Consider the following 27,906-nt stretch of genomic DNA (forward strand, 5'->3'; position numbering starts at 1 on the left):
AATTAAAGGAAAAATGACATAAATTAACAACCGAAAGCAGCATCCAAATTATGATTCAGAAGCCATGCAAACTTAATACATAAATAAAAGTCAGCCAGTCTTTTACACTAATGATTAATTTCCATTCCGATTGTTAAACACCATAGCAAGTTGGCTCTTCATCTCTTCTATCAGATTTCTCATCTTTTATAGTTCCTGGTTTCTCATCTCCTGTAATTCCTTCACTTGGTTCTTCATGTCCCTGCAACTCCATCTGTATTTGTTTATATTCTTCGTTGTTGAAGTTGGAGCCCCTATAATGACTACACCTAGTTTCTGGTCCATATATAACTCTGTTTTTTTGTCTAGTCCGCCAGCAGTTTCAAGGTACAATTGGTCTTCATCAACAACTAGAGGTTCATCAGAACCTTCAATGGGTGCCGAACGATCCTCATATAGTGTCTCAAAACTGGGACCAGCTGCATCAATCATCATATGGTACATTAGGTTGTTCCCATATGTGCCTCGTGAAAAATTTGCTGAAGGTGTCATTCTCTTGACATGCATCGCCCATTATTCTGTGCATATTGATACATATATGTGTATATGCAGAAAAAATAAAAAACAAATAACGTATACATATTACTATTAGCTGAAGCAAGTAGATCTATATATATGTAAAAACACAGAATGATAATAGAGAATGATAATAGAGAAGAAAAGGAACCTTTTTCACAAGAGGATGAATTGGGGAGACTTTTGGCAGAGGATGAACTCTAGGTTGGAGCGACTGGTTAATTTGAGGGAAGATAAAATCATGTCAAATCTTTTCAATAATGGCGTGACAATTTTCTAGAAAAATATATGCAATTATCCATTAAAAGTCATTAAAAGTCTATTAATTATATTTTTCCACCAAAGTCATTGATATGTTGAATAACAATTGATTTTTGATAACTCTTTAAAAGTTGTAATTCAATACATTTGAAAGACTTTTTTAAAATCCTAATACAATATCTCCTTACTTTTAAAGAGTATTTATAAATCTTAATTGAATACATTTAAATTTTTAAAAATCAATAAAAATCATGATACTGTACAATGCTACCCTGTAAAAATGATTTGCATTTAACACACCCATGATTTATTTATAGCCGGCCCAGCAGAACCGACGCGCATGCTTGGCCCAAACCCTACATACGGTTAAAATACAACATGGATCCAAAAGCCCATAAAGCCACTGCAACCCAGCTTTCTGTAATTGAAGCTTGAATCAATGGCAGAAGAAGAAACAAACACAGCACAATCAATGGCCACCTCTCACACAAACAATCAACAAGGTACACTATTTTTTTCTATTTTATCATTTTCTTTTATATATTTTTGCATCATTTTTTTTTCATTTAATCACATAATTATTGCATCACTATCAAACCCTAATTCAGATATATCTGATTCGTGGGTAGTTTATGTTTTTAGATACTCTCCTGTTATGTATATGTTCAGTAGAATCTCGATAAATGAATGTTCGATAAATTAATAATCTCGATAAATTAGTTTTTATTTTTCGGTCCGGGAAGTGTATTTTTAATCTCTATAAATAAATGGGATTCTGGGGTCTAGGCGGTGTTTATCTTAGAGGGTTTAGTGTGTGTTAACAGTTGAGCCCTGTTATAATTTAGCTTGCTGTTTTGTGTTTTCGTGTTTGTTGTTATGTATGTTCGTGATATTTGTATGTGAATTTGATGGTTTAGCTGATTGCCATCAATTAGTAAGTGTTATATATATGTTCTGTAGAATCTCGATAAATGAATAAGTTGGGCTGGGTATTTTTAATCTCAATAATGGATGGAATTCTCGGGTCTAGGTGGCATTTGTGTTTTGAGGGTTAAATGCGTGTTAGAATTAAGCCCTGGTTTGATTTAGCTTTATGCTATATAGAATTGCGAACTGGTTTTGTTTACTAAGATTTGGTGTATTCTGGTTTGTTGTACTCCCTCCGTCCCATAATGAACGTCCTATTCTTTTTCAAGTTTTTTCACACATTTCCAAACTTGTAAAAAACATACTTGTAGACATTATTTTCTCGTATTTTTTATTTTGTATTAAAATTTGAACTTCCTATTTTTATACAAAACAAAAAACACGAAAAAATAATATCTACAAGTATGTTTTTTATAAGTTTGGAAATGCGTGAAAAACACTTGAAAAAAATTAGGACGTTTATTATGGGACAGAGGAAGTATATTTCTGTGTGTGTTTCTCAGTTTTATAGTGAATACATGTAAAGTGATTTTTGTTACGATATCTGTAGGTATGGAGGCTGGTGATGACAAGAGTACGGGAAATGTGAGTGAAGTGGGATGGTTTATTCTGAGTGAAGAACAACAACACATTGGGCCTTATGCTGTTTCCGAGTTGCGAGGTTAGTGTTTTGTATTGGTTTTTATTTTTTGATTGGAAATGGTTGGAGTGTATTTGATTATAATGCGAAAAATTGGTGGTTTGAATGGTTGTTCAGATGCCCTTTTTTGTTTTTTTATACTGTTTTATTTTGTTATTTCAGTTCCACAAGTAACAAGTAGAGCATGGTTTAGGGACAATTGTGTTCCATCTGTAATCTTGCTGAAATGGTATTACGGGATATTGAACAATGTACTTAAGCTTGTTTGTTGGCCTCGACAGAGCATTTTTTAAGCGGCTATCTCACTGAGAGTACACTTGTTTGGTCTGAGGGAAGGACTGAGTGGCAGCCGTTGTCAGCAATACCAGGGGTGGTTACTGGGATTGCTCAACAAGGTACTGAGTCCAGTTTTGTGATGATACTATGTCTGCTTTTCTGGGAGTCTGCTGTTTGGTTCTGTGTCTGATTAGAGACTTGTTTATTTATATTTTGCAGTGGCTTTTCCCTCCAACAATGGTGACGAGTATGAACAATGGCAGAAGGAGGTGATGGAAGCAGAAGCACAGGCACAAGCAGAGATGTTAAAAGCTGACTCCAGCAAGCTGGATGATGATGCTGAAAGACCTTCGACACCCCCAGACGGCGAGGAAGAATTCACTGATGATGATGGGACTACCTACAAGTGGGACAGGGGGCTTAGAGCTTGGGTTCCTCAGGTAGGCATTAAGATTTGTATACACTTATGTGATTTATTGTACTCGTAGATCCTAAAATTGCATTCCTCATGTAAGATAGGCAGGCTTCTTAGTATACAAATATTAGCCTCCAGTGACAATAACTGACAATATAAATTGAACTGTTCGAGTGTTATCCAAAATTATGCATGGGTATGATTATTGTTCTCTAATTCCTGGATTACAAGAATGTACAACTCTTGGTCTAGAAATACCTTTGCAGCTTATGTTGATAATAATTCTATGCTATCAAGAAAAGAGACATTGCCAGGTTGTGAATTTTCCTTATTAATATGTGAACTACGAACTGATAGCTTCTCTTTGTCACTTCTCCCTACTAAGACGCTTACTAAGATGTGCAAGTAGGTGCAAGTTATGAAGTTAATCTGACAGAGTTGGAATTGTGAAAACTGATTTATATGAAACAGTTGTACAATAAGTAGATGATAATAATTAATAGGTAATGAGAAAAACTTATTTTATTTTATTTTTTAAATTTATGTAATTCTGTGATAGCAATTCAGTTCAATTTGTGCTTTAGCTGAGTAAGTTATAGGTGTCCATCTAAAGATATAGGAACCATTCATTTGATGATTTACAAATCATATTCACAATTAGCAAATTTTTATAGTAAATATTTGATATGTTGTGTGGTTGGCATCATCCAATTTTTATATTACTGTACCATTTATAATTTTTTCGTATACCAAGATGGAAAGAAGAAATGTCTGAAATAGAGTATAACATTGACTGATTTAATTTATGGCAGGAGAGTGAAAGCAATATAAAAAGTAGTGAGTATGATGTAGAAAACATGACTTTTGAGAAAGAAGAGGAAGTATTTCCGACAGTCGACGATGCCATCGGAAAGGAAGATGTTACTGTTAGTAGTGAAGTTGCAGAACCAGTGCCTGAAGCTAAGAGGAAGTCACCTGAAAAGCCAGCTGATAAGAAGGTAGGTTTTGTTGTGTATTGTTGTCCTTAGACATTCAGTTATCCGGCTATTTAATTTATTATCGTGGATGCAAATATACTAATATGTTTTGGCACATACCTTTTACTTGTTAGTTAAGCATGAATGTTAACAGTAGCATCTAGATTCACTTCCTTTTTATGATTGTGTACTCCATTTTAAATATTTCTGTATTATATCCTTTCTTATATTAAATAATATATTTTTCTTCTAATAAAGCCTTTTTTATTGTTCATTCCAGGAGCCTAATAAACCTCCTGACAGTTGGTTTGAATTAAAAGTTAATACGCATGTTTACGTGACTGGATTGCCAGAAGATGTTACTTTTGATGAGGTATTGCTGTCAATCTTTCTTTATCTTGTATCTTTAAAATACTCATGCTTAGCACACTGATATACAGTTTACAGTATAACAAAGTATTATCTTTATGGATGGATGCCTTGTTTTTTTCCTTATGTTGTGTTTGGTTGGGGAGAATGGAATGGAATGAGTAAAAATACTTGAAACTGATAGTGATAGGAAGAAAATTTTGAAAAAAATTGAGGAAGTGCAAAATTGCTATGATGAGATTTGAGAAGAAATTGAGGATGGGAGAGAATGGAGCATTCCATCTCAAAGTGAAGGTGTGAACTCTAGCACATGATGTAAGGAATGAAATGGAGGAATGAATGAAATTTCTTAAAAATTGTTTATAAAATAGTTTATTTTTCATTCTATTCCTTCCGGAATCATTCACCCCAACCAAACACAACATTAGAGTACCCTTCTTTTTAATGTTTCTAATGCTAACATTGGAATACCATTCAGGTAGTCGAAGTATTTTCCAAGTGTGGAATAATAAAAGAGGTGAGTGCCTTTATTATTTCAACTTACTTTCCTTTTATTTTATGTAGTTGATGTCTCTTAGTTTTGAAGTAATTGTTCCAGTCCGTAGTATCAGTCTGTGAGACCAAGTTAAGTGAAAAATAGGTGAGAGAGAAAAAAATTGTAGGAGAAACTGAATGACCATGCCAATCAAAATTGTATATGCGTCCTTCTGCCTTGATAAATTGCTTATTGGGGAAAACATCGAATATCATCCATTTCCGCTAATGCTAGAGCCTCTGAGTTATTTTTGATGTCATTATCTCTTTCTATAGATAAATAAGTCCTCTTGAATAGCCTTTGACCATGTACTGTGCGGGGTAGATCGTGGAGTTGTCATAAATATTTTGAAAACTGTGTTAGGGTTTAAATCTTTTTCACAATTGTTGTTCATACATTGTATTTTTTTATGGAATTTTTTGCGCGTAGACTATGTCGAGTGGAGATTGCACTTCATTATTTGAATAATTTAACAAGGATTAACCACCATATATACCATGGTGAAGTCTAAATGTTGCCAGCCATTACCTAGGGGCAATGGGGTAATCTAAGTGAAAGATGTGTATACTATTATAATATGGCATAGCTTATGTTGAAGGGTGCCTAGGGTAGCAGCTTATCGCTCAAGTGGGAGCCTAGAAGTGTCCAGGATCCTTGCAAGTGCATTGTCTCACCTGGATACCATCACAACTGTGTTAAAACTTGTTTCACTTTGCAAACTTGTTGCATTGCAGTGCTATATGCTTTTGATTGCTCCAAGAAAACTTTACTTTATTGTACCAAACTAGTTATCCTCTTTTTTTTTTTTTTTTAAAGTAGTTCTGGACTGACCTTCAACTGATACCTCTATTCCATTAAATGAACCTTTTTGTGATGTATTATTGATTAGGACCCTGAAACAAAAAAGCCTCGTGTCAAGATCTATGTCGACAAGCAAACAGGAAAAAAGAAGGGGGATGCTCTTGTTTCATATATGAAGGTAGCTTTTATGATGTTTGATCGTATGACTATGTTCTCTTTGAATGCTTGTTATATTTTGGTTGTGCTTCTTAAGTCATTCTTGTGCTCTTTTTTAATTATTAGGAGCCATCGGTTCATCTGGCGTTGCAACTTTTGGATGGGTCACCCCTAAGGCTCGGTGACAAGAATCCAATGTCAGTTACTGTAGCCAAGTTTGAGCAGAAAGGTATTATGCTCGGGCCATAGGAGTTTATTCTATTTTAGTTAGTTCTTTTACATGTTTCATTATTTTGATCTGCCATAGGATTTAAAACATTTAAATTTTGCATTGGATCAAACTTGTGTGTGATATATAGCTTTGAAGTGCCAGTGATGTTTTTTAGACAATTTTTCTCTATGATTTGCAGGGGAGAAATTTATTTCGAAACAAGTGGACAAGAAGAAGAAGAGGAAACTTGAGAAGGTTGAACACAAGATGCTTGGCTGGGGTTAGTATTTATGTCACGTGTGATAAAATTTTCTTTTAGTTACTATTTTTTTTGGGTCAAATTTTCCTTTGTTATGAATGTTGATATTTGGTTTTGTAATGGATTAATGTCCTTGAACCAGATATATATCCAGGTCTAAATAAGAAAGATGTTCTTGGTATATTTTCAGGGTGCTTGATTAATTTCCCCTACAAGTATTAGTTGCTTATATATTGTGGGGGTATGGCGAGTACCTTAGGCTGAAAGATGTTAATATAACTGGATAACTTAAAATTTAGTGGACGTCAATGCGTAGGAAATTATCTCTGCCTGCTTGCAAGGATGAAAAACACTACAGTCAGATGCTCAGGTGCAATTACTATATATTCATTTTATAAAATAAAATGAATATTTTATAACGAAGATGGAGTAGAGTGCCAGATAAACCGACGTATTAATATATATATATCTCTATTAACCATTTTTTGTATTTCTCACCGTGACTTTTCATTAAGGTAGTTTACTTATGACGTCTTTACTTATTATAAAGTCCAGGTTTTCTCTGATTACCTGGCACAAAGATCTGTTTTTTTTTTAATTCTGTTGTGTTTTTAATGTCCATAATTTATTATTACATACAGATCATTAGAACCTTTTCTTATCGATATATCAAACACAATACATTATGTTGCTCTTTATGTCTTCCATATATTTCTTGCTGTGTAGTTCACCCAGAAGCTGTAAGAGACAGGGGATGATAACAAATACTCCGTATTATCTAATTCAAATGAACATTTTTGTGACATGCTATTTTAAATTCTGTTTATTTCACATGAAGGGTTTTGAAATTCCTCATATCAGTTGTACATGATAATAGCTGTAGTATATTTAATACGTGTTTAATGCGATAGCAAGTTCAATACTAATGTAGTGGTAGGAATTTTACAGATCTTGGTGTGTTAAGCTTCACTTCTAATGGTGCATCTCTTGCGGCATCCTGATTTTAGCCATCTACTGTAAACTACTATGCAAATTTTTATAATTGGTTGTCTTACTGATTTTTGTTTTGGTCCTACGGAGGCTGAAACCTTCTTGCTGCAAATAATCAGTTATATGTTTTGATTTCTGTTACTTGTCTGAAGTGGCTTTAGATTCTGAAATATTTGATTCAATTTTTATATTATATCTGTTCTCCTTGTTTGTTTGGTGGGGGGTTGAAACTGTTTAATGCGATAGCAAGTTCAATACTAATGTAGTGGTAGGAATTTTACAGATCTTGGTGTGTTAAGCTTCACTGCTAATGGTGCATCTCTTGCGGCGTCCTGATTTTAGCCATCTACTGTAAACTACTATGCAAATTTTTATAATTGGTTGTCTTACTGATTTTTGTTTTGGTCCTTCGGAGGCTGAAACCTTCTTGCTGCAAATAATCAGTTATATGTTTTGATTTCTGTTACTTGTCTGAAGTGGCTTTAGATTCTGAAATATTTGATTCAATTTTTATATTATATGTGTTCTCCTTGTTTGTTTGGTGGGGGGTTGAAACTATTCAACAAGTTTCTTTGGAGAAATTTGGGTATGAAATTGATAGCATTTGAACTTTTATTGATGCATCCATGAGAATTGAAAATCATTTAGCTACCTGAGATAGTTGCTTTACTGTACTGCAACAGACTTTAGAGGCATTTAAAAGAATGTTTTATCATAAGAAGTGTAAATATCTAGGCATACTCATATAGGGGTCATACAGAAGCATTTTATTTAAATCTGTGCTATACTGTATCTCCAAAAGCAATTTTCTGTAAAAATGTTGCAATTTTATACCTTTGGCATGATTCATAGACCCTGCCATAACATGCTCGTATTATGGTTCAGGTGGCCGTGACGACTCAAAGTTGTTGATTCCAACAACTGTTGTTCTCCGCTATATGTTCTCTCCTGCCGAAATGAGGGTAAACTATTGCGCTCCTTACAACCTACTCATGTACACTTATGCACACTCACACCAGTATGTGTGTTTCCACACACGCACCTACAACATTAAAAATCTGGATGAAAGAGAAGATATGTAGCTCTTTTGTTATCATGGCAAGCGTTAACTTGGACATACAGATTTCTAGTAGTTCCATCACAATTGCAATTGAACTGGTCTGTGAAACTTCTTAATATTTTAATTTATAAAAAAATTTACACCTACTGCATCGTTCTACATTGCAGACATTCTTATATAGAGGCTTGTGCTCCAATTTGAACTGTAAGAATTGGGAATTATATAATGGAAACTACTGATCAGGATGCATATCAGTGATTTTTATTGGAAACAAAATCACCACTTACAGTCACACAAATTAATTCAACAATGTTACTTATGCAAATTTTCAGATCTCATTACAGTGGTACTGTCTCACTGTTTATATACATATCTTTAGTTTGATATTCTGACGTAAAATTGTAATGCTCTCAGGCAGATGAGGATCTACGTGCTGAATTAGCAGCAGATGTTGAAGACGAGTGTGCAAAGCAAGGTCCTGTGGAGTCAGTGAAGGTATTGTAATATATCTGCCATTCAGTTTGGGTGTTGCTATCCTGTTTTGCATCTTGGTAAAAGTGATGTAGTATTTAGTAATTACCTTCTGTGCGCCCCAATTTATTTGTTTGCTTGACCATTACCATAACCACTAATTCAACGAATTAATGGTCTATAATTATGTAATGGTATCATGAGATGATATCTATATTCTATGATCAATTATAGGTGTATATGTTATAGAGTACAATAGATATGCAAAAGCCTGGAAAATGGTTGTGTAAAATGTATAGGACATTAAAGGCCAAGTTTTTTTCTTGACTTTGTGAAGGGGACCCTCTGACTTGTCTTCTTTCATTATTCTGTTTCCCTTCATTCTTTGTAAATCTGGATATAGACTAAAGTAGTACTACTATATAAGGATCAAAGGGCAAGCATTTTTATAACATTGTCAGTTGGCATTTGGAGATTGATCCAAGTTTGACTAAGTTAGAATTTAGAGATTGATCTAAGTTGGAGTAAGTTGGCATTTAAAGGTCGATCCAAGTTTGAGTTCGCGCATGCACATATGTGGCTCTTAATTGAATTTGTAATATCTGCAGGTTTGTGAGAATCATCCGCAGGGTGTTGTGCTGGTGAGGTTCAAGGATAGGAAAGATGCAAGGAAGTGCATAGAAGTGATGAATGGAAGATGGTAACTTATGCCTCTATTTTGCTTTTACTAAATTTTAAAACAATGTAATGTTCTACATGACTAACAAAGAATTGCATTTATCATCGTGCCTCGATATCATGCATCATAGTAGCTGATTATAATATGATAGTTGGTGCAGGACTTCATTTCTTTATAGAATTTCTGTAAGCATGCTTAGGTTAATTATGTGCTAGTATAATACGCATGTTTTTCCCATGTAGCATAGTGTTCACATTGTCAACGCAACTCTTGACCATTCTATAAGAGGAAAACAAAGTTATCATACATAGATATATCTGGCCATGGAGACGCATGGAATGATAAACATGATCAGAGATGTCCAAAAAATCTGAAATCTGATCTGGAAAAAAATTTGAAAAACCTGATCCGGAAAAAAACCCGGTCTGGCCCGGCCGGTCCGAGGGCCTAAAACAGGCCTAGTATTTTCAAAAAATCTGGATTTTATCCGGATTTCTGAAAAATCTGGATTTTTTATAAGTAGACCAGGCTTAGTATTTTTCGAAAAAGCCTGGCCTGGCCCGATTTAAAAAAAAAACCGGGCCAATCTGTTTTAAAAAAAAACCGGTTTTGTTTGGCCCGATCTGGATCTGGCCCGAATAGATCTTTTGGACATCTCTAAACATGATCACATTTTTAAGTTTATTGATTTTTTATCAACTTGAGATATTTGGTTGTGCGTATATTATCATACATCAGTGATGCACATGGTTAATCAGTATGAAGCTATAATTCGAATTGCTTTGTACCTTTGAGTATACAGCTGACTGAAGCCTCTACTGACACGATAATTTTCTTATTTGCTTAATTAATTGTAAATATTGCTCTAATAACCCTGTTTGCGACTCTAGGTTTGGTGGTAGACAAATACAGGCTAGTGAAGATGATGGATCAGTCAACCATGCCGCTATAAGGGACCTGGAGTATGATGCCAAAAGATTGGAGGAGTTTGGAGCTGAACTTGAAGCTGATTAAATGCACTTGCTACTTGTAGAGTCAATCAGAAACATGAGAGCTGTATATGACCACTTGTGACAGAGTTCGAACTCGAATTTAATTATCAAATACTTTGGTCCCAGTAAATGGTTAAAATTTTTGGCATCTATTATTGGTCCATAGATGGGATTAGGAGCCATTTGAATCTTTTCAATGACATGCATCTAAGAAGATTGCTTTCTCATCATCTTGTTTGTTAACTTATTACTCTTTTAAGTTGATGTGAAAGCAACTTTTTGCCTCTTAAGTGAAGCTTAAAGTTTGACTCAGGTCACTTGTACCTCAGATTACAAATGAAAAGTTAGTTTTAAGCTGACTTCCAATTTTCGTTGTTTATATTTGAGATCTAGGAACTCAATCTCGCATCGTTTCTGAGTTGTGAAATTTTATTTTATTTTTATTGCGGCTTCTATACTGGCCGCATGCCCCTTTAATTGACCGCCTCTGGAACATAATAAGCGTACTAAAAACAATATTTTTTAACATAAATAATAGATATCTTTAGACATAAATATATTTTTTCATCAGGACAACATAGACATCTTCATACATACCTTGAAATGTAATAAGGACATGGTTGATATTTCTTATTATGCGTAATTTGTTTAAAAGTGTTTAAAAGTTGACATGTAATATGAAACGGAGGGAACATTTTTTTTATATCGGGCAAGGAAGGCGTTTAAACTTCAACTATCAGATAGTTTAGTTGCCATCCCATCACAATGTTCTGGACAAATTTTTGATAAATCGCAGTGAAGGGCAGGACAGAATGTAAAAGAAAAAAGGGAGGCAAGCAATTTTGTAGTGATACCGGGTAATAAGGAAGCTTCCAAGTATTTATTTTTAGTCCATATTTATTATTTGCATGGTATCCACCACTAAATATTTAGATTGTTTTAATCATCTGCATCAATTTGAACCCTCCTTCTTCCACCCAATCTGCCATTCTTCAATAAGATTACTAAAACAATACTTAAAAGGATAAAAGAAAAGGAAAGAAAATGGAGAGATGAAAGGGCTTGGGAAGTAAATAACAAAACTGAAAAATCTCCCATCTCCTTCTCTCTTTCTGTTTCTTTGCTTTTTAGTGTTTTTTGTTGAAGCCAATTAATTTTTATTTGGCAAAGATGAATGGTAAAGCTTCAGTCTCTAAGGAACTTAATCAGAAACACACCAAGGTATAAATTTTTGATATATTCTTTTTTTGGGGTGTTGATCATGCAAAACCTTACATCTTCTTGAATTAAGCTTAACTTTAAATATATGGTTTTTTTTTTTTTAATTTAACAATCTGTGATTAGCATGCATATGTGCTTATACCCATATGGATTTTAATTGTAATTTAGGTTTATTGCAATTATAATGGTATGAACCCTGCGGGATATACCAGGTAGGTTTGGTTATGCTGATGTTTAAGCATGGCTATACAGTTGTACTAAATATAGGGCATTTTGGTGGGACTTTAACCAGTGTTGATCCTGTGTCCACAGACCATGGATGGCAACATTCTTTTATTGATATATATACTATCCAACCCTACAAATGCTAGTTCCTGAAATTTTACAATCATAAATGGTATGGATTTGTTTTTCAATTTGATCGAAAACCTGAACTTAAATGATTGGATGAGGATTTTGGATGTGAAGGCCTAGAAATATCAATTGCAGGAACCGGAAATAGAATAATATAGATAGAGTGATACCACACTTATAGCTGGTTCCTTTGTATTTTTAAGCTATTGGAGATTGGATGTATATAGTGTCGAATTGTACTTCTCTTTACAGTTCTGCATTTATTTTTTTATTTTTTTTGCAGATATTGGAGGGTCTTCTCAAGCTACCAGAAAATAGGGAGTGTGCAGATTGTCACAGCAAGTATGATATTCTAGATTGATATACTTGATTGCGTAAAGTGGATACCATCTGAGTACTTAGAAAATGGTGAATTTTTAACAGTTCTGTTAGGAATAAATAAAGGATTGCAGAAAGGATGTCATAATATTTGTAAAGCATGAAAACTCTCCAGGGTTGTATCAGGATGTAGTAACCATGTTCGGTGGAAGTACAGTCCCTAATTTCTTGTGAATAAATAATTTGAAGTGAAAAATTAAAAGATTGTTGTTTAATTTTATACCAAGTATATGAGTGCTTAAGCATCTTATGCAGCTTTTGTTATAGCCTTTTCCTACCACATTTTCTATATTCATGTAATACCAGTCTATCTTCTGATTCAGTACGTAAAGCAAGTGTCAAATTCCTTATTAAGCATTACAATGAAAACAAATTTGAACATATTTAACCTCATTATAATATTATTTGTTTGTGATATATTTTTATTCAGGGCGCCAAGATGGGCAAGTGTGAATCTTGGAATATTTATATGCTTGCAATGTTCGGGAGTACATCGAAGTCTTGGAGTACACATATCAAAGGTTTCATTTTAAAATTTTTATTTGTAGTAAATTTATAGTTACAAAGTAATGCTATTAATATATAACCTAGTCACATTACATTCTCGAAGCATTTCCTTTCTAATTTATCTTTTTTTTTTATAATACAGGTAAGATCTACAGCACTCGACACTTGGCTACCTGATCAGGTTGCCTTTATGCAAGGTAAGAATATATACATAGTCCTCTCCCCCTCCCTCTCTCACACACAGGGAATAACTTACTCTTAGTATCATTGTCTTGAGGTCCTGACGCAACGTGAGGAGGTTGTGGTCACATTAGCAAGGTTTATAAACCTGAGATGTATTAATCTCCTTAAGAAAAGTATTTTGGTCCCAGAATCGTTTTGTGGAACATACAATGTTTGGTTGAATTCTTATTATGAGTTGCACATCTACAGAATAGCAGGTTTTCGGGTTGAAAAAAAAGGCTCTATTTTATATATAAGAGGTTGCTCTTTCGAATTTTGTGGTGCAGCTATGGGTAATGAAAAGGCAAACAATTATTGGGAAGCTGAATTGCCACAAGACGATGACAGGCGTGATATTCAAAGTTTCATACGTGCCAAGTAATCTCTCAGCTGATCTTTAATGTGTGTGCATTCAGAGTTGAGATTCACAAGTACACTTCTCTCTTTCTTCTCTAATATGTGATTTGGAGTTGTCAGGTATGAGAGAAGAAGGTGGGCTTCTAAATCTAAAAAACAACCAGATCCTTCAGATTTTCAAAGTAGCGATACATGTCATAATATAATGGAAGGTCCAGTCAAGATTCCCATTCCGAGGAAAGCAAGAAAATATTCTATGGAAGAAGAGGCTATAATCGAGTACACGTCACAATCTGCTCATACGAAGCATCACGGGGTATGTTGCTACTAAATATCTATTAATACTGCATGGTGCCTGGACTACAGCTAGGTGCATCATATAGTTAGCAGTTACATGTTCATACAGGTATAAGGCATCTGTTCGTGATTGCATGCCAGCCATGTAAAATGAGATATTGGTGTTGAACTATGTATTTTCCTTCTTAATGCTGCTTCTTACTCTCTTTTCTTCAATGTTTTTTTCTTTTTAATTTAATTATACACTGCACATTAATGCATGCGTATCACTTATACAGAGTGCTATTTATTTATCTACTTCTAACAGGCTTCACTCTCAATGGATCTAAAAGAGAATTTTTTTATACCTCCACCTGCTGAAAATGTGCCTAAAAATGATACAACACCAAAGAAGATTGATGCTAATACAGATCTCTTCAGTTTGCTCTATGTCTCGGATCATGATCGTACAGTTGTGCCTCCGTCCAGATGGGCAACTTTTGACTGTAAGAACACTCTTTGGTTCTCTACTTCAAATATCTTACAAATGATAAAATTAATAGTTTTAATTGCCGGAACATGCAAATAAGGAATCTGCAAAGTTTCACTAGAACCATAAGTTTGGATATAATATGTTTATGTAAGTACATGATGCAGACAACTGCATATTTTAGCAATTGTTTGAAGCCAAAAGTAGAGAATCAGTTTATGATATGAATTTTATCACGCAGGAGCTGAATAGAGCTATAAGCAGATGACTATGACACCAGTATGTTGCCTGAAGCATTAGTTAACAGATGGAGGTGGGAAGTGGTTCTGGTTATAAAGGTATGTCCCTTCATATGAATTGCACATTGCAATAGTGTAAGTTTGTTTCGACTTTCTACTTTTTTATCTTTCTTTTCCCTCCTTAGTTATTAAGAATGTAGGACATATATTTCAGCAAAAAGAGGTTACTGTTTTATCAGATGTCTGAAGCTCTAAGATTACCAGAAAACAAGTATTTACAGAATGTGCCTGGTTTTTATCTTTAACTACAGGATCTTGTTACCATGACGTAGCCGGCAAAAAATATTGGTCTTTAAATATCTTCAAGCATCTAGAATCTTGTTAACAGGAAATAGCATTAATATTTAAATGTTTTTAATTATAAATGAAAAGTGCGGGAATGTGGATAAATTATGTGACCCTAATTCTGATGCTCTATCAGCTGGTAATCCATGAATCAACATTGAATTATGCTCTAGTACATTTTAATGAAGAGCGTTCTTAGGACCTGGGCCAAGGAATGATTCCCAAACGGACGCTCCTCAGTTACATAATCAAAAATGTCCATATATGATGTTTCAGGAAATTGACAACTGTCATAAACCACTTTCTTTTCCGAGGATAAGAAATTGTTTAGATCTACAGACTGTAATGCTGTATTGCTGTGGAGTCAAAGAAACAGACAGAATTAACATATTACGTGTGTGCATTTTAATTCTTCAAGTTAGTCATTATTGCTTCAGTTTTCATTTTTTAAACACTTATTTTAGCAAAGTAGGAACCGATAGTTGTTGCCTGTTGGAAGTGTATTTTCCTGATAATATTTGCTTATAATGAACAGTGAGCAAGAACAGCTTATGATCACTAGAATGACAAGGCCACTCACAACTAGTTTAAGATTTCTTACATCATACAATGGTTTTCAAAATATTTTAGTGAGAAGATAGGCATCCGCAAATTCCAGAGGGGCGCAATGAACGTGGCAAAAAATTTCTATAATTAACATGCGTTTGCCGGGAGTCGAACCCGGGTCTATTGCTTGGAAGGCAATTATCCTAACCGTTGGACTACAAACGCTTGCATGTTTATTAATAGCATAAAAATACCAGCAGGACTGTAGTACTACCGCTGAAAATACCTATAAAAATAAAATAAAAAAGCTCTCAGAAGCAAGACACTTGAGGAAATTTTTAAGTACTTTGATGCCTCTCATATGATTAGAAATTATGATCAAGAGTTGCGAACTTAAGATGTGTACTTATACCAGCCCTCCAAGTTGGTGCTTTAGTTGCATTGACTTGGATGGAGTGTGTATAAGTACTTTAGAGAAGGAGAGAGTCCGTGTGAGTAGGTTGGTTGATAAATGTTGCTACTATCTACAATGTAAAATTACTAACTTCTCATAAGTTCACATTTAAAAACAATGTTCCACTGAAGGTGTCTGGTTTCTATTAAGCAGCTGTTTGAATAAATGTATGCCTGATGTAATATGAAAATTTTACTTTCTAACTACTACTCACATATTAACTCTGTTAACTTCTATGATCTATGCATATACATGTAGATGAAAGAAAAATGTAGGTAATATATGCTATATTTGCAAATGACTATCTGTGAGTTTGAAATCCGTATATTTTTACCACGTCTCTGATCAGTGCCTTATCAGTCTCTAGCATCTAAATCTACTATATCAGAAATAACAGATTTCAAATAACCCCATGCTTGCATCTAACTACAGTTCTCATAAAATTCTTCTGCAGGAACTCTAGCTTCTAGAAGAATTTCAACTCTACTTCATCACAGGTGTGCATGAAATCCTTCCGCCCTTGATTCACAGTTAAGGGAAAAGTCTCTTATCCGTTTCAAAAATTTTGATTTTTGGTACATCTGGCAATGGATAAATATCTTAGGTGTACCTTTCCTTAGTTAATGATTTTCCTTATGTTAAAAAGACTTTGCTACAGTCGATTGATTTGTCAGGCCTAATCTATTAATTTCAGTTTTTCTGTGACCTTTCCGTCTAGAATATGCTTTAATATAGCCTCCCCTTTGTGTCTATTTGCTGATATATTAATAAACTTGATTAGTGCAGCCAATGTACCAGTTTATAACTTATGTAGTTGGGCCGACTTGTTTGAATAATATATGATCCTGGTAAGCCCTCCTCCTAACAACTTGTGGTCACTTAACACGACTGACTCAACCAACCTAGCTAGCTACTTGTTCCATTGTAAATAAGTGTTGTATCTCTCATTTCTGGCATGTTTTTGGGCCAATGTTTAAGTGGATGACACCGAGAGGTGAGCGTTGGCCTTTTGCTCTCACATTAGTTGTCGCAAGTTATTGTCATTTGGTTGTGAAGCACTTGACTGCTTAATTTCAGTATGTCATAGTGCTGTTTAAACCGAATGCTTTTGCATAAAATTATGCACCTCCCTTTTTCATCCGAAAGTAAAGGGGCCTGTTAAAAACCGAACTCCTACAGATACAGTAGTTCCACCGCCCTTAGTTCCGGTTTTTTGCAATCTTTCCAGTTTGTTGCAGAGGGAATTGTTAAGTAACACTTGCAGAAGCATTCAGTTGCAGTATGGTGCATTATCAAACAACTCAATTTTATTTAATTTTCGCAAGTTTTTGTAATAAGATGATTTGACCCATTTGCCTCTAAAACAGGGGGCATTTTTTGTTGCTTTGCATCTTGTCATTATTAGTATCTTGTACTTGAGTATGACAGCCCAACAATCATCTTCTCAGGCCCCTTATCAACCCCACAACTGTGTTAATATATCTTGATACCATAATGTCTTAATTATTGAGCAATTAAATAGTCTGGTAGAAATTTCTGAGTTCAAGCATGGAAAAGGAAGGGTGATAAATGGCAAATAATGTTTAACGTGGTATTGTGGTGGTACATACCCATGAACCTGAAGAGGTGCATTCATATCGACAAAACTTGCGCCCACGGCCCTCAAAATGTTTAGAGTCCTATGAATTTCAAGATTAATATAGATTTTGATAATATATGATATATTTATGAATCAAGTCTTCAAAAGTCGATTTCAATTGTGAATCACAAGACTAGTACGATCATTTTGATTTTAACCAAGACTCTAGTCTTGTTTATTTCAACTGAGATTATAAATCTCGATCTCGGGAGAGAGACCATCTTGTCCCGAAGATAACATGAATTCGGGACTGAGACCATCTTGTCCAAAAGATTACATGAAATATTTGAGTTATCTTAATTTTTACTAAGACACGGTGAATTTTTGGATCAATTCTATTGATTTTAACTGAGATTTTGTGAATTTTGAGATCAAGAGTCAAGACCATCTTGTCCAGAAAATAATATGTAATATTTGAAGTGTGGTGTGATAAATAATTTCTGAGATAGACTAATTGTGAATCTAAATTATTTCTGAACACGACTCAAATACGACGAAAAAACCCAAAAGTATCACGACCTTAACATGACCAAATAATTTGAGTACAATGAGAAGTAAATTGATTTAATATGAGTTGAAGCAACCGTTTTTTCATCCTACATTCTCATGTGCATGCATGAAGGCTTCATTATGAATTAAAAAACATGGAGTAGACAATTAAAATCCATTGTTTGCTCTGCTCATTGAGATGAGATGAAGATGCTTTAACTTTGTATATCTTAGTGAAAATGTCCAATCAACTTATGTTCCATGCACCCACTCTTCTCCCTTTTAATTTGTTTCTTTTTCTTTTTATATAACATGGCTCTGGGCTCATTGCTCCTACTCATTTCTTTATTTTTCGAGAGTGACCACTTAGCAAGATGATCAATTTATTATTACAAGGACAAACTACAAGACAACAATAACATCAAAATTAAAACACAACAACGAAGCTAATTAGGGGGAAGAAATTTCACCGTATCTCACGGGAAAGTGGATTTTATATTTTTGTGAAATTCGTGACTCAGCCAATAGTAAAGTTATCCTTGCTTGTGGATTATCGTCGCTCGTTAATTTATTATTATAAAAAAATATCAAATTTATTACTATATTATGGTTGTAAAAAATAAACTACTCGGTCGACCTGTCGATTCGGGAATTATCGGGAATTTTTGGAGATTTTATATCAAATCAGATTGTAGTCAGTTAAATATTTTTTAAGAATTAATCGAAAATCAATCAAAAATTTTAAGATACTGTGCTAAGTTTATAAATCAATCAAATAATTAATTCGTCTAATAACAATTAAATTTCAAAATTTTACATATATATTGTGGCCTTGTCGGTCTATAATCAAATTGATCGGTATCAATTTATCACTGGATTTATCAATTTTTGTTAAAGTGGCTGATAGGATAAAAAAAATTGTTTCATTACTAATTTTTGTTAATTCGTTGGTTCATAATTAAAGTCCTGTTTATTAAAGGAGAACAGGGCCTCAAAATTTTTTCCAATTTACATAAAATATGTTTAGCCGATGCCCTTAAAGGAGACAATGAGCCAAAGATTAGGTTAATTAACTATTTTTATGTTTGTTTTTTCATTTCCCTACATTAACAATTTTAAGGTTCTGAAAACAGGGAATCAAGTTGTCGTAGCAATTTCATTATTACTCCCTCTGTCCCATTTTATACAACTCTTATTCTTTTTTGGGACGTTCCAAAAACAATGAACCTATCATACTTACTATTTTTTAACACTACTTTACAATGTTACACTCACTACCTTCTTCCACTATCTCCATTATATAATAATATAAACACTATTACACCCACTACTTTACTCCATTATCTCAAATCTATTATTAAATATTAATAAGTCCCATCACTTTACACATTTTTCAACTAAACTTATTAACCTTTTCTTAATCTCCCTAAAAGTTAAATTAGCTCATTCATTTTGGGACGGAGGGAGTATATGACAATCATCGAGGCACCAGTAGAATCAAGGTTACTTGTTAGTCCATTAAAGTCAACACATCTTTTTCTTAGTGAGATTTTAAAATAAATAAATTGGTTCGTGTTGGCTTGTAAACCTAGACTAAAAATTAAAAATTTACAAATTAATTTATTCGAGTAACGAGTGTAGTATTAATCTATAGAAATATATCATCGATTTATTAATTATATATTTGTTTTTGACAAATATGGCTTATAGCCTTATCTGTTTAAATAAATTCTCGAGTGAGTCGGGGTCGAATCCAGAATCTGGTACGACAGAGTATAAGCTCTTAACCATTTGAGTTATTTAATCGTGATTTAATTAAAATTTTAAATCTAAAAATTCTGATAAATCTTGAATCAAAAGACTCTACTAATTAGTTTCGCTTCTCGATTTGAAGGAGGGTTGTCGAAAGTAAATGATCGTTAACAATAGTTATTATTAACATATTGACAATTTGACATCAACCTCAAATGCATTTAGCTTGGAAATTGGCATGCAAGTGTGAGTGTGGTGCGCACCACTGTACTTTTAGAACCCTAGGGTCTGTTTGGGAGTGCTGTTAAAAATTGCTATGCTGTCAGAAAAAGTGCTGGTAAAATAAGTGCTGTTGTAGAAATCAGATAGCTGTTTGGTAATTTTTTTGATATTTACTTATTTTGAGTTGTAATATAAAAAAAATAATGATTTTGGTGAGATTTTATAATGAAATCTATAATAGCATTCTGCAAAAGCTGAAAAGTAGCTTTTTCCAAAAGCATGGGAGGACTTGCTTTCTCTAACAGCAGCTTTTCAGCTAAAAGCTGCTGTTCGGAAAAGCTGCTTTTAGATTTACCAAACAGTTTTTCGCCTGCTTTTCAGCAAAAAGCTGCTGTTGCTGTCTACAACAGCAACCCCAAACAGTACCCTAATCTTAAAAGCAAAGCAAACATAAAAGAGCATGCTAGCTATCATTGCTCTACTAATGGTCTCATTTTTACTCATTTTGGAGGACCCCTCGCCAATGGAAATTGTTCACTCCCTGCCCATTTCAAGTTTGGGACATGACATCCACCGTTGCGCAAACAATATTATTACGAGAAATAGAGAATTATATCAATCACTGATACAAATTCCAAAATCATCAAATATATGTGTTGTTTGACGGGTAGAGTGATTATCGATTAGTATATTAAATTACTTGTTTTGATAGCTGATTTGATTAGTGATTAAGAACATATAAAAGACTCTTAAATAGACTTGAAGAGAAAGATCAAAACTTGAGTTTCAAGAGACTCTCGGTGACTCTTAAAAAACTTAAGAGTCTTTTCTTTTTCCTCTATTTTAGAAGTTTTGTAGTGAATCTTAATTTGTTCTTAATTTGTTTTTAATAATAAAAAATGCATTCCCTCCCCTACATGAATTGAAATTTTTGACATAGTGGGTTTAAATAGGAATAAAATATATAACAGTAGGACGAAATTGAGAGGATTATTGGAGTTAAAACTCTTAAAAATATGACATTATATTACTAAGAGTCATATTTTTTATATTATATTTGGGATCCAATAGGAAACTCTTGGAGATGTTCTATGAAGAACAATTAGCTAAATTAAAAAAAATATTTTTGTTAAACCAAAGTTTAGGCAAGCTTACGTGCCCCTCAAGTATTCGGGTTAAATATACTAGCACACTCATATCCTGAACATGATAGCCTGAAGAATACTATTTTAAATTATAACTAATCCAATATGAGATGCACAATATCTCACGGGTTCAACAAATTTATATAATATTCTCTACAAGTTCAGTTTACCAAACCAATTTTAGATAAAAAATATTGGAGATGCTCTAGTAGATTGAATTAGTGGACGTTTGATTGTTTAAAAATATAACGTATAACTTAACATAACTTGATATGAAAAACTTGCGTATAAATTGTCTGTTTGGATAATTTTGACTTATTAATAATTTACGAGTATTATAAAAATAAAAATAAAAATAAAAATGAATTATGGATAACTTATGACGTATTAGTAAATTTTATCAAAATAAAATGTTTAAAATAATTAAGTCACTTAAAAACGTTTATGACTTGTGATTTAAATCAATTTCAAGCTTATTTCATAAACATACATTTTCTAATTTAAAGTCAAAAATAACTTTAAATTCCTGATTTAAAGCCACATAGACAGGCTCTTAGTTTTTTTTACTAACCAATCAAATTAATTGTTTGATTATCTATATAAAATTATTTTTTAAATAATAATTGGATTAATCATTCTATATATTTTGTATGGCAATACTCTCGAGGAAAAACTCCACCAAATTTCATATACAATTGTAATTCAATGATTATCACACAAATTCATGTGTTCGAACTTCAATAATTCAGTTTTGTCCCAAACCATTTTAACCGTGGACTAAAGTGAATGAAATTTGGATCAAGGAATAAATATAACAATTATAAATTTGAATTTGAATTTGAATTTATAATTGGATCATATGATTGAAACATGATTTTTATCATGCTCTAAATTTGAATGATTTGGTAAATCAAATTTAAAACTATGGTGGTGTTTGCCAAAACACGCGTATATAGTGCCGGTTTGTGTAACCTCTTCTGGCTTTTTTCCGTAAGAAGTCGGCTTATACTTTTCTTAACCCGGACGTGTAAAAAGTCAGAAGCACTTATAAGAAACTGAGAATGCTAACTTTTGTTTGAGGATTTCTACATCTTTTCCAAACAGTGTATTCACAACGTATACAGAAAACATAGGAATGGAGTATGACATGGGTGATAAACTCGTGCATGAAAAAAACAATTCTACGAGTTACATGAATTCTTGCGTGTGGCCATGCGGTTGTCATCAATGAATATGTTTCAAATACTTGAACGTACGTGTATCAATGTGGATTCTTGCGTATCACGTGGCTACGCGGTTGTCATCGATGATCATGTTTCAGATACTTGGACGTACGTGTATCAATGTATCAATAAAACAACCACTTATAATGTATCAATAAAACAGCCATGTATAGTGTATCAATAAAAAGCGAAACCAGATCGGGGCAAACCCGAGTTCTGGAAAGTGCCTCCATATGGTTGTAACATTAAATAAGTGTTTATTCGCAATAGTTGATTCCCTGTTTCAAACAAGTACAAGAACACGACAATTTAGAACATTAGTGAAATTTTAGGTCTAAAATCGTAAAGCCTATGTGGAGTGTAGCTTTCTTATCCAAGAGAATTACTTTTATGATTATATGTGTATCGATGAGATTAGTCGCGACTCTGTCATCTCTTGGGAGACTTGTATGATTATTTTTTTCTAGGGTCAAACCGAGTCGAAGGGTTGCATCTTTATTTGGTTCGGATTCGAATTAAAATTAGAAAAATTTATTTTGTTTGACTTGAGTTCATATATGATTCAGCTCAGCTTGAATGAATAACAAATTACTCTTTTTGTATATTATTTTTGAATTCGTTAAGGATAATTAAAAAAGTTCCTTAGAAAAAAGATAATTAAAAAAGTAAGAGTACTCGAATGATTGTGTTTTTGTTCGGTTAATTGCTTATTATAATTAACATAAAATAATTATTAAAGTATTTCATTAATATTAAACATTATTACATAATATATACACAATGATATATATAATTTACGAATTACATTCGAGTATCTCTAATTAGACAAACTACTCCAAAAAAATATGATCGAATATGAGAGTGGTAGAATCTGACTAGAGCTGTAATTCGAGTTGGGCGGCTCGCGAGCTTACCCGGCTTGAACTCGTTTAAGTGGGCTCGGGTCGGCTCGACTCGTTAAACGAGCCGAGTTTGGGCAAAGGTTTCAGCTCATTTAATTAAACAAGTGGCTCGACTCGACTCGTGAAATTAAACGAGTCGAGTTCGGGTAGAGGTTTGGGCTCGATTAAGTGTAAAATTATACGAGCTGGCTCGCTCGACTCGTTAGAACCGGCTCGTTTAGCTAAATGAGCCGGCTCGACTCGACTCGTGAAATTAACCGAGTCGAGTTCGGACAAAAATTTATGCTCGATTAGTTAATCGAGCCGGCTCGAGTCGACTCGATTAAACATGACTCGAATTAAGCTCGACTCGAAATTCGCCCAGCTCGACTCGAATTACAACCCTAAATCGGACTCAATATTCATCCAAATTATAAAAATCATTCAAACTCGCTCATTTTATTATACAAATACAAATTATATTTACTTTTAACGAGACGAATCTAGATTCGTATTCGAATTACTCGAATTCGTTTTCAAACCCTATTTTTTCATATTATCTTGCGTGGATTTTTCCATCTGACCTATTGAACTTGTGTTAAAAGTGGATAAGTATTGCTTATATGCATAAACGTGGATATAAAATTTGGGGTTTTCTCATAAATATTTAAATTCAAAATTATTTTTTGAAAAATTACTACATTTTTAAAAATATTTTGAAAAAATACCAAATTTTTGAATATATTTGCAAAAATACTGTATGCAACCCGTTGCAACCACATGCAACCCGTTGCAACCATATTAGCAAACTTGCGGGGCAATTAACTGAAATTACATCTCGTTGCATCTAGTTGCGGAGCGTATTTTTGCAAATATTTTCTAAAAAGTTAGTATTAACCCTAATTTTCTCTAACCTTTCTCTTGTCGTAACCGCCTGAGGCTTCCCTCGTTTTCTAAATCAGTTAATTACATAATTTTTTTTTTTAGTTTTTGAATAATACTTCTTCTCGGGAAACTTAGATCTAAAACTGTCGGAGATTTCGTTGTCTCTCTTCCAAGTGGATGGGTTTTCAGTCCGATTTCTCTTATTTTTGTGATTCCGTTCAAGATGTATTCTCGGATAATTTTTAGATCTAAAACCATCAGAGATTTCACTGTCTTTCTTCTCTATTTCAATCGGGTGGATTTTATAAAATTTTCTCTATTTCAATCGGGTGGATTTTATAAAATTTTTGTTACCAATTTTGTCATGTAAGCATTTTTCAAAATGATTGTATTATAAACTTGAGGCCATTAATTATAGCACTAACAATGAATTAACAATAACGATTGATCTAACGGTGTGGGCGCAAATAGTGCGAATCAACGGCCAGGAAGAGAGTGTAAAGTGGAAACATGTAATGGTTTGCTGAAGGCATTGTTTCTCTACATAAACAAGTGAAGTAGGTGCTTCTGCATTATATAGTACAAACATCAGCTCTCTCCCTCTCTTTCTCCTCTGTAGAATGATGCAGCAAGCTCAGGTATGTAGTATAACGTAAATCACTTCATCTTTCCTCCAATTCTTTGCTTACAGATTCTATTTCCACACAGAAACCTCTCCCTCTCTCCCTCCCTCTCTCCCCTTCTCTCTCTCCCTCAAGTGTTGCATGTCTACAACTATTTATATGCACAAATTTGAGCAGATGAAACTGGCCCTTTTTTAGCTTCTATCCAATCTTTATATTCCCCTGCTTTCATTCATCTACCTCTTCCAACTCTGTTTTTTTTTTCATTTCTATCCCCTGTTTTCTTAAAGGGTTTCTTCATCTCTATTTTTTTAATCATTCTGTTCTGCAATTTGATCGTCCAATCGAACAATTTTATCAAGTTCTTGGACTAAAACATTAACACTACCCAAAAACCATTCAGAAGCTCATTTCGAATTTTCGTCTTAGGAGCACAAGTTAATGGATATTTTCTTCATGGCAAAAGATTTGTTTGGAAACAGAGGGAAGAGCAGATTGGAAACCACATTCTGGGCCATTCAACTACTACTTTTATTTGTAGGGTTCATCTCAATAATTCTCTTATTCAAAACAGCTGTCATACCATACTCTTTTTCCAAAGTTTCTACCCTACCACAGCTTTGGCTCTCCCTCAAGTTCTGGCTATCTCCACCTTATATCTATGTCCTCATTAATATCATCATTGTTTTCGTAGTTTTTACCTCCAGTTTTTATCATCCTAAGATAAACGAGGACCAACATGAATATGTTAGTCCTCGTTTACAAGATGAAGGTTACGGTGACACTTTGTCAGAAGTAGTGCCACCAGAACCTTCATCAGTAGATGAAATCAACGAGAATGAGGACGTTGATTTCATTTTTTTTCATGAAACTCCAAAGACATTACTACCACTCACTGGACTAGACACAAGTAAGATTGTTTCTTCGGAGAAAACAACGAAAGAAGAAGGGAAGCAGAGTCCATCTTCAGAACACTTCAAACATGTCTTAGTTACTGAAGAGCCGGTTACTGAAAACATTGACAAAGAATTTGATACAATGGAGGCAACATGGGAAGCAATTATTGAGGCTGGGAAATTACCCGAAAAAAAGCAGCTGAAGAAGACGGAAACATGGAATGCACCTCCAGTAGTTATGCCTGTGGCAGGGCGGAAGGAGATGAGAAAATATGAGACGTTTAATGAGTCCGTGTTGGGGAGGCAGAGAGGTGGGCTGCAGAGGGACATGTCAATAGGTCAGGCTGAGTTGAACCACCGAATCGAAGCGTTTATCAGCAAGTTCAACAAGGATATGAGATTACAACGGCAAGAATCTGAGCAGAGATTTTTAGAAATGATTAATAGATGAGCATAGTTTGATCATTTTCAAGCTATTGTCCCTTGAGGCGAGAATTTTCACGCTATACTTTTAGTAAGGTCTGCGTACATTTTGCCATCCTGAAACGTTTTCTTAAAATAGAGGTGTTCAATGTTGGTTTATTTTCAATTTGTAGAATCAGGTCATTCGGATGATCAGATTCATGGCAGATTTTACATACATGTCGAATGTGAATTTCGGATTTCTACTGATTCTTATGCGCGCATTTAGAATGCGCATTTGAATTCTGGTTTCATTTGTATTGTCAAGTTCTGCATTATGCAGTAGAGTATGTATTTGAAATTTTAACTCAGTTAATTTGTCGATTTTTAGTTTTCGACTACCAGCAAAATAATTAGATTTGCGACAAATCTTTGTATCAGCAAAGACGACAATTTCAAATTTCGATAGACTAGATCTTGAGTATAGATTTGCTACAGAGATCAGAACTACAATCGCAAAATCTGATGTTAGCTGCAAAAGAATTTCCATTCATGATTCCAGATACTTAAACCTTACAGCAGATACTTAAGCAGATATTTGAAATTTTTTGCTTATATGAGTTTTTTCAGTACTTCTATGTTAGGATTAGTTACTAGTTCGAATTTGATACAAATTTATATTTTTTGGAAATTTTATTAATATGGTGTTCGTTTGACATATACTGTTAAGTTTGACGAATAATTTCACTTTAATATTCCTGATATATAATACCTTTAAGTATCACAAAATTATGTCTAACATAAAATTTCCGGCCTATTTTGTAATTGAAAATTAAGATATTATTAAATTTATTTCTGAAATAATAATTGAACAAACAATAAATAATTGTCTGCCGTGCGCGGAGCGCGGGCAAAAAATACTAGTAAGTAAAGCTGTAATCCTTCTGAGTTCCTTCAAAAGATAACAATTATTAGAATAATTAATAGTTATTCCTGACATTTATTTTTAGGATGGTATTAGAAATTTAAAATTTTGTACATTATGTATAACGTCTTCTTCCCCTTTGCTACCTCCGTCCCTATTTACTTGTCACTTTGACTTTTTGCACGTAACTTAATGTGATTAAAAAACATAGTTCCGCTTATTGTTTTTAAATTTTTTTTTCTGAATTAAAATTTATAGTTTATATTTTAATTCAGAAAAAGAAAATTGTAAAAATAATGAGCGGAACTATGTTTTTTAATCACCTTAAGTTACGTGCAAAAAGTCAAAGTGACAAGTAAATAGGGACGGAGGGAGTATCTCTTAAAGTCTTTTCCTTTGTAACTCTTATTGCATAGTTTATATTACAATCAAACTGTTCCTTTTAATCAGTATGGTTCACTGATTATTTAGAAGATAAACCTACAACAAATTTATTTTTATACAGCCTGCAGAAACAACATTATTGGCCTCATAAGATCTAAACAATAGCATCTTTTTCAAATTAAATCATTGCCTTTCACCTATAAGGGTGAAAATCCCTTTGGGGATCGGTAAATTTTCCTTCCAGGAGGATAGACAAGGACGTTTTTTATGGCAACGTGTCCAAGTTTTCCTCGGATGCCTGTGAAGGCACTTGATTCAATAAAGAACCAGCAATTCCAATGTCTTTCCCTGATATGGGCGACATAGTTATTGCAACCGTCAATTACTTGAATATTTACGAATAATGATAAATTTTTAAAACATAATCAATACTTATAAACATTATAGATACCAATAATAGATATTTTAGAAGCATGC

General features: G+C 33.7%; 3 protein-coding genes and 1 non-coding gene across 4 annotated transcripts; 3 read left to right on the plus strand and 1 right to left on the minus strand.

Annotated features, from left to right (window-relative positions):
• The first annotated feature begins 1,161 nt into the window (after positions 1–1,161).
• Positions 1,162–10,935, plus strand: LOC108192948 (splicing factor U2AF-associated protein 2). Its single transcript, XM_017359495.2, has 14 exons — positions 1,162–1,319; positions 2,294–2,404; positions 2,665–2,778; positions 2,879–3,099; positions 3,887–4,072; positions 4,332–4,424; positions 4,899–4,937; positions 5,845–5,934; positions 6,039–6,141; positions 6,323–6,403; positions 8,258–8,334; positions 8,847–8,927; positions 9,512–9,603; positions 10,473–10,935. The coding sequence occupies exons 1-14, from the start codon at positions 1,256–1,258 to the stop codon at positions 10,594–10,596; spliced, it is 1,476 nt and encodes a 491-aa protein (XP_017214984.1). The 5' UTR covers positions 1,162–1,255; the 3' UTR covers positions 10,597–10,935.
• A 547-nt stretch (positions 10,936–11,482) lies between these two features.
• LOC108227032 (probable ADP-ribosylation factor GTPase-activating protein AGD15) lies at positions 11,483–16,751 on the plus strand. The gene is made up of 9 exons (XM_017402028.2): positions 11,483–11,795; positions 12,433–12,491; positions 12,958–13,048; positions 13,177–13,231; positions 13,544–13,634; positions 13,734–13,929; positions 14,218–14,395; positions 14,621–14,717; positions 16,418–16,751. Coding segments are annotated over exons 1-8 (723 nt in total). The 5' UTR covers positions 11,483–11,744; the 3' UTR covers positions 14,623–14,717; positions 16,418–16,751.
• Positions 14,687–26,169, plus strand: LOC108225621 (uncharacterized). The gene is made up of 2 exons (XM_017400549.1): positions 14,687–14,717; positions 25,517–26,169. The coding sequence occupies exons 1-2, from the start codon at positions 14,687–14,689 to the stop codon at positions 26,167–26,169; spliced, it is 684 nt and encodes a 227-aa protein (XP_017256038.1).
• Positions 15,663–15,734, minus strand: TRNAG-UCC (transfer RNA glycine (anticodon UCC)). The gene has a single exon. It is a non-coding gene; the product is annotated as a tRNA-Gly (tRNA).
• Positions 26,170–27,906: the final 1,737 nt, after the last annotated feature.

The sequence above is a fragment of the Daucus carota genome, chromosome 6 (genome assembly GCF_001625215.2).
Source record: "Daucus carota subsp. sativus chromosome 6, DH1 v3.0, whole genome shotgun sequence".
NCBI lineage: Eukaryota > Viridiplantae > Streptophyta > Magnoliopsida > Apiales > Apiaceae > Daucus > Daucus carota.

Excerpts from the sequence above, each read along its gene's own strand:
- LOC108192948 (XM_017359495.2), top strand. The coding sequence starts at position 1,256 with ATGGCAGAAGAAGAAACAAACACAGCACAATCAATGGCCACCTCTCAC. Across the intron at positions 5,935-6,038 it reads CTCTTGTTTCATATATGAAG|GAGCCATCGGTTCATCTGGC; the intron begins GTAGCTTTTATG and ends TTTAATTATTAG. Across the intron at positions 8,335-8,846 it reads TCTCTCCTGCCGAAATGAGG|GCAGATGAGGATCTACGTGC; the intron begins GTAAACTATTGC and ends TAATGCTCTCAG.
- LOC108227032 (XM_017402028.2), top strand. The coding sequence starts at position 11,745 with ATGAATGGTAAAGCTTCAGTCTCTAAGGAACTTAATCAGAAACACACC. Across the intron at positions 11,796-12,432 it reads TTAATCAGAAACACACCAAG|ATATTGGAGGGTCTTCTCAA; the intron begins GTATAAATTTTT and ends TTTTTTTTGCAG. Across the intron at positions 13,049-13,176 it reads TTGGAGTACACATATCAAAG|GTAAGATCTACAGCACTCGA; the intron begins GTTTCATTTTAA and ends TTTATAATACAG.
- LOC108225621 (XM_017400549.1), top strand. The coding sequence starts at position 14,687 with ATGGAGGTGGGAAGTGGTTCTGGTTATAAAG. Across the intron at positions 14,718-25,516 it reads AAGTGGTTCTGGTTATAAAG|TTTTTACCTCCAGTTTTTAT; the intron begins GTATGTCCCTTC and ends TTGTTTTCGTAG.